Source organism: Protomyctophum bolini (genome assembly GCF_963924005.1).
Source record: "Protomyctophum bolini genome assembly, chromosome: 8".
NCBI classification, from domain to species: Eukaryota; Metazoa; Chordata; class Actinopteri; order Myctophiformes; family Myctophidae; genus Protomyctophum; species Protomyctophum bolini.
Window position 1 is genome coordinate 35286798 of NC_137869.1, and position 4257 is coordinate 35291054.

The 4257-nt window shown below is 38.6% G+C and overlaps 1 protein-coding gene across 1 annotated transcript; it reads left to right on the top strand.

The window, feature by feature from the left end:
* Positions 1-697: 697 nt before the first annotated feature.
* Positions 698-2376, top strand: pdcb (phosducin b; the record flags this gene model as incomplete). The annotated part of the gene is made up of 3 exons (XM_080770531.1): positions 698-725; positions 1442-1569; positions 1864-2376. The coding sequence occupies 3 exons, from the start codon at positions 698-700 to the stop codon at positions 2374-2376; spliced, it is 669 nt and encodes a 222-aa protein (XP_080626657.1).
* Positions 2377-4257: the final 1881 nt, after the last annotated feature.

Consider the following 4257-nt stretch of genomic DNA (forward strand, 5'->3'; position numbering starts at 1 on the left):
AAAGCTAAAAACAAAACAATCTTGGTGTCAAATTTTGTCATTTGACACCATCTCATATTATTTCTGTATGTTTACATGATAAATATAAGTCTATTTATATGTGTGGAAACGAACAGACATATTGACCTATTCTCTCACAGTATACATAATAAAATAAAATCATCTATCAAATCAGAGATGGGGTTGCTACAAACTCAGAATTTGTCCAGTCCAGCATGCAGATTGAATGTACTAGTATCTACGTAATATATCCACATACACTTTAAAACACAATACTAAATCTGGTTGATTCAATGACATGTTGGCTCTATAGGCTACTTTATGTACCCTTGCATTTGCAAACACCGACATTAGCACAATAGACCAGTCTCTTTCAAATGTTAGCTAAAAGGGCCAACAATGTACAACTGATCTGGCAAGGCTGTAATCCTCTTAGAGCACCTTCATTTGATTAATTATCGTGGGACTATGCTCCTTTTATGTATTGGATACTATGGTGTGACATATGGCCAGTTCCTAAAACCTAATGAAAAACCTAAATGTGATGATGATCATAAAATGAGAATCAGAAAAGTGTAAACATACAGTAGTATTCACTATTAATCAGAATTCATGTAATCATGATATGGCATTTATGATGTTGATTATGTCTTTGATTTCGGACAGGTAACTCATAATGTCTGGCAACTTACTAGAAATGGATCAAGAGATCAAGGCACAAACAGGTAAGAAGCAGCGTATACACCCACTCCAATGTGGGGAAAAGCACCGCCTTCATCAATGCTTGTGCCAAGTTCAAAGGGTTAGGCCTGAGTTTAACGACTTTAACCCATCTATACTTAGTAAACCTGTCAACTAATACTTGGTTGACTGAAGTCGGCAGAGCTCTACCTCTTTTCTCTACAGCCGAAAATAGACAATTCCATGTGACAAAGATCATGTCACATCGGCAATTACAAATTGTTTCTATAAGAACAATGCTGCTAGAGTATGAATGCAATAACCAAGTCAAAAGGAAAGCAGAGAGACAGATCTATAGTGCTTAAGCAACACACACACTCTAATCTTCTTTCTGTACCAGCTCTTATACGTAGGTAACTGTAATGCAATTAATGTTGACAATTGTCAATATTAACCGTGCCCCGGGCCCGAGATGGTCTTGCGGTTGACTGTGGAATACTAAGCAGAATATAATGAAACATAATATAAATGAATAACCTAAAGGGCAGGCTGCTCACTCACAAAACATATTCATTATAGAGCCCAACCTTACATGATTGGTTTGGATATATCTGCCATTATTTGACTCTTTTGATGACTATGCACCCGATAAATATAGGTCAAAACATGAGTAATCAGTGGTCTAAGACTCTCCAAATTCAGGCTCGGCATCTGACCAAATGTATTACCTTTATATTCTAAATATGTTCCTCGTCCACAGGACCAAAAGGCGTGATCAATGACTGGAGGCGATTTAAGCTGGAAAGTATGGAGCACGAGAACTTGCCACCTGCCAAGAGGGAACTACTGAGGCAGATGTCCAGACCCGAGGAGAAAGGAGCCCGCAAGGTATGACACAGTGATAAAGATTATCACATCAACACATGGCGTCATGCTGCTTTTGATCAGCATGGTGCATGCCAGCCTGTCCTGCAGTGCTGCGCAGCATACATTGAGTGCTTCAAACATATTTCTGTAGGTGTCTTATAGCTACCTACTTTGGTCATCTTTATGAATTAAATAATTGTGTCCTACCTAACCCATACAGCTTTGAACAATTAACCAATAAGCATTACATTAGCAAAGTCAGCACACTATCTGATAGGAAATTGTCAAATTGATTCTATCCTTTTTGTTTTTCAGGTGAGCGTCCAAGAGTATGAACTGCTCAAGGAGGACGACGAGTCAGGCCTTAAACACTACCGCAAAAAATGTATGGTGGAGATGCATGAAAAGCTCAGCTTTGGACCCAAGTTTGAAGGTGTGCATGACCTGGACAGTGGCGATGCCTTCCTGGAGGTCATTGAAAAGGAGCACCACAGTACGGTCGTGGTAGTCCATATCTATAAGGTCGGCGTGAAAGGTTGCGAGGAGCTTAACAACTGCCTCGACTGCCTGGCCCTGGAACATCCCACTGTCAAGTTCTGCAGGATTGATGCAGTGGCAACAGGTGCAAGTGAGAGGTTCTCAGATGAGCTGTTGCCCACATTGCTGGTGTACAAGGCAGGTGAACTGATAGGGAACTTTCTGGCCTGCACACAGCACCTAAATGGCGAGTTCTTTGCCACTGATGTGGAAGCCTTTCTCAATGGCTATGGATTGTTGCCAGAGAAAGAGCTGAAAGGGATGGATGAAGATGAGAACGAGGTTGAATGAACCATGAGGAAGATCTATGTGGCTGAAAGGGATGGTTTTGGAAGTAGTGAGGTAATTTGAAGAGCTGATTTTGGATCAATTGGCAGACAATTTGGGTATTGATTATAGTGAATGCAGAACATTGCTGCTAGTTCACAAGGGCTTGAGAATGAGCCGTAACATTATTTTACATTGAGTGAACTAAGAAATCGGAGTGCAATGTAAAACATCTGCATGGTCTCATTATTATATGCCCAAACCAGCCTGTTCTTCAAGGGGAAATATGTTGTAATATAATGTAATGTAATAACATATATATTGGATTGCAATACATTTTATTTATTATAGATGTATTTATGTTTCAGGAATGTTTTTTTTTTTCTTTTAAGAATTTATTTAATAGGATGGAATCTTTCCATGATCAGTTTTTAATTAAGGGTTTGTTCATCTGAATCTTATTTAATTCCATGTTGAACGAAGTATAATGTCAGCAGCTGAATATATATATATATTTACTGTGATTAACAAAGCAGTCTGTTTCTACTCTGGCTTATCAATTGAATCTTACCAGCACAGTGCGACGTGCATGTTGCATTGCATCTGGAACAGCTCTACACAAAACACTGACATAAATATTGTTATCAGACCCGAGTGATTCCATTTCCTGTGTATACTGCTGAGGAGGCGACAGACACTCATGGAAACATCCATTCCAAATAGGGTAGTTTGTGAGGCTTTGTTGGTCTCTATAATAATGAACAATACAAACGTGAAGCAAAACAGCTGCATCACCTGACTAAAATAAATACAAAAATGACAGTAATCAATGGTATGGTTGTGTGGTTTGTTTTTCATGTACAAAAAATTAACTCCCCCTTGCAGTCAAAACTGTAGATTCACTCCTCATTTCCCCCCTGCAGTCTGAAAACTCACCTTTACTTGTTCACATGTTTTGTTATTTAGATTTGTTTTGTTTGACCATGAAGGCTATTTGAATGTTGTTTAGACAGCACGGACATGCTCGATTTGATAACCTGGTATCCCAGTTTCTTTGGAGAACTGCAGAGAATTGCATTCTACAGCAGTCTACAGCATACTGTATACAGTATGCTGTAGAATGCCATTTATCTTGTATTTATTGAATAGGGATCGTGCCATTTACTCTGATTTCATTCTGGATAAGAACATGTTGCTGAATGCCTAAATGTTGACTGGATAAAAGTACATCAATACATGTTTTGTTTCCTATAGAAACTGTGACTTATAAGATAACAAAAATACAGAGGCAGGTATAGAAGAATACAGAAAAGGTCACCCTCCATTTCTACAATAGGCTGTAACATGTTAACCAACCTCAACCAATAGCCTGAAAACAGAGCAAATATGACTCCTCTGTGACCCTAATGAGGTTTGAACAGTTCAAACATAACAAAACCACGACACAGAAGTATGTTTAGTACAGACCTATTAGCTACCCACAATTTGAAGTGTCACAAATCAAATTAAGCTGCTTCCTGCTTACAGTTAGAATTGACAGACACTTAAGCGGTTAGGTGAATTGCGGCTTATGCTAGTAAACAGAGGCTGGTAGAGATCGGAGAGATTGGGACATTCTTTACAGAGGGTCTGTACTAGGGATGTGTAAAAGTGATGATGAAAATGTATACATTTTACTATAATTCAATATTAACAATTAATCATAATGATAATTAAACCATAACTTTTATTCTGATATCCATCCACATAAATATAGCCTCAATCAGGCTAATGATAACAGATACCATTATCATCAATACCAATAATGCAGGCACACTTTGGTAGGCCTGTAGCCCTGTACTCAACATTGCACCATATTCAAGTCACCTGCAGTATAGCCTCGGAAACCCAGACGTTTTTATTTCA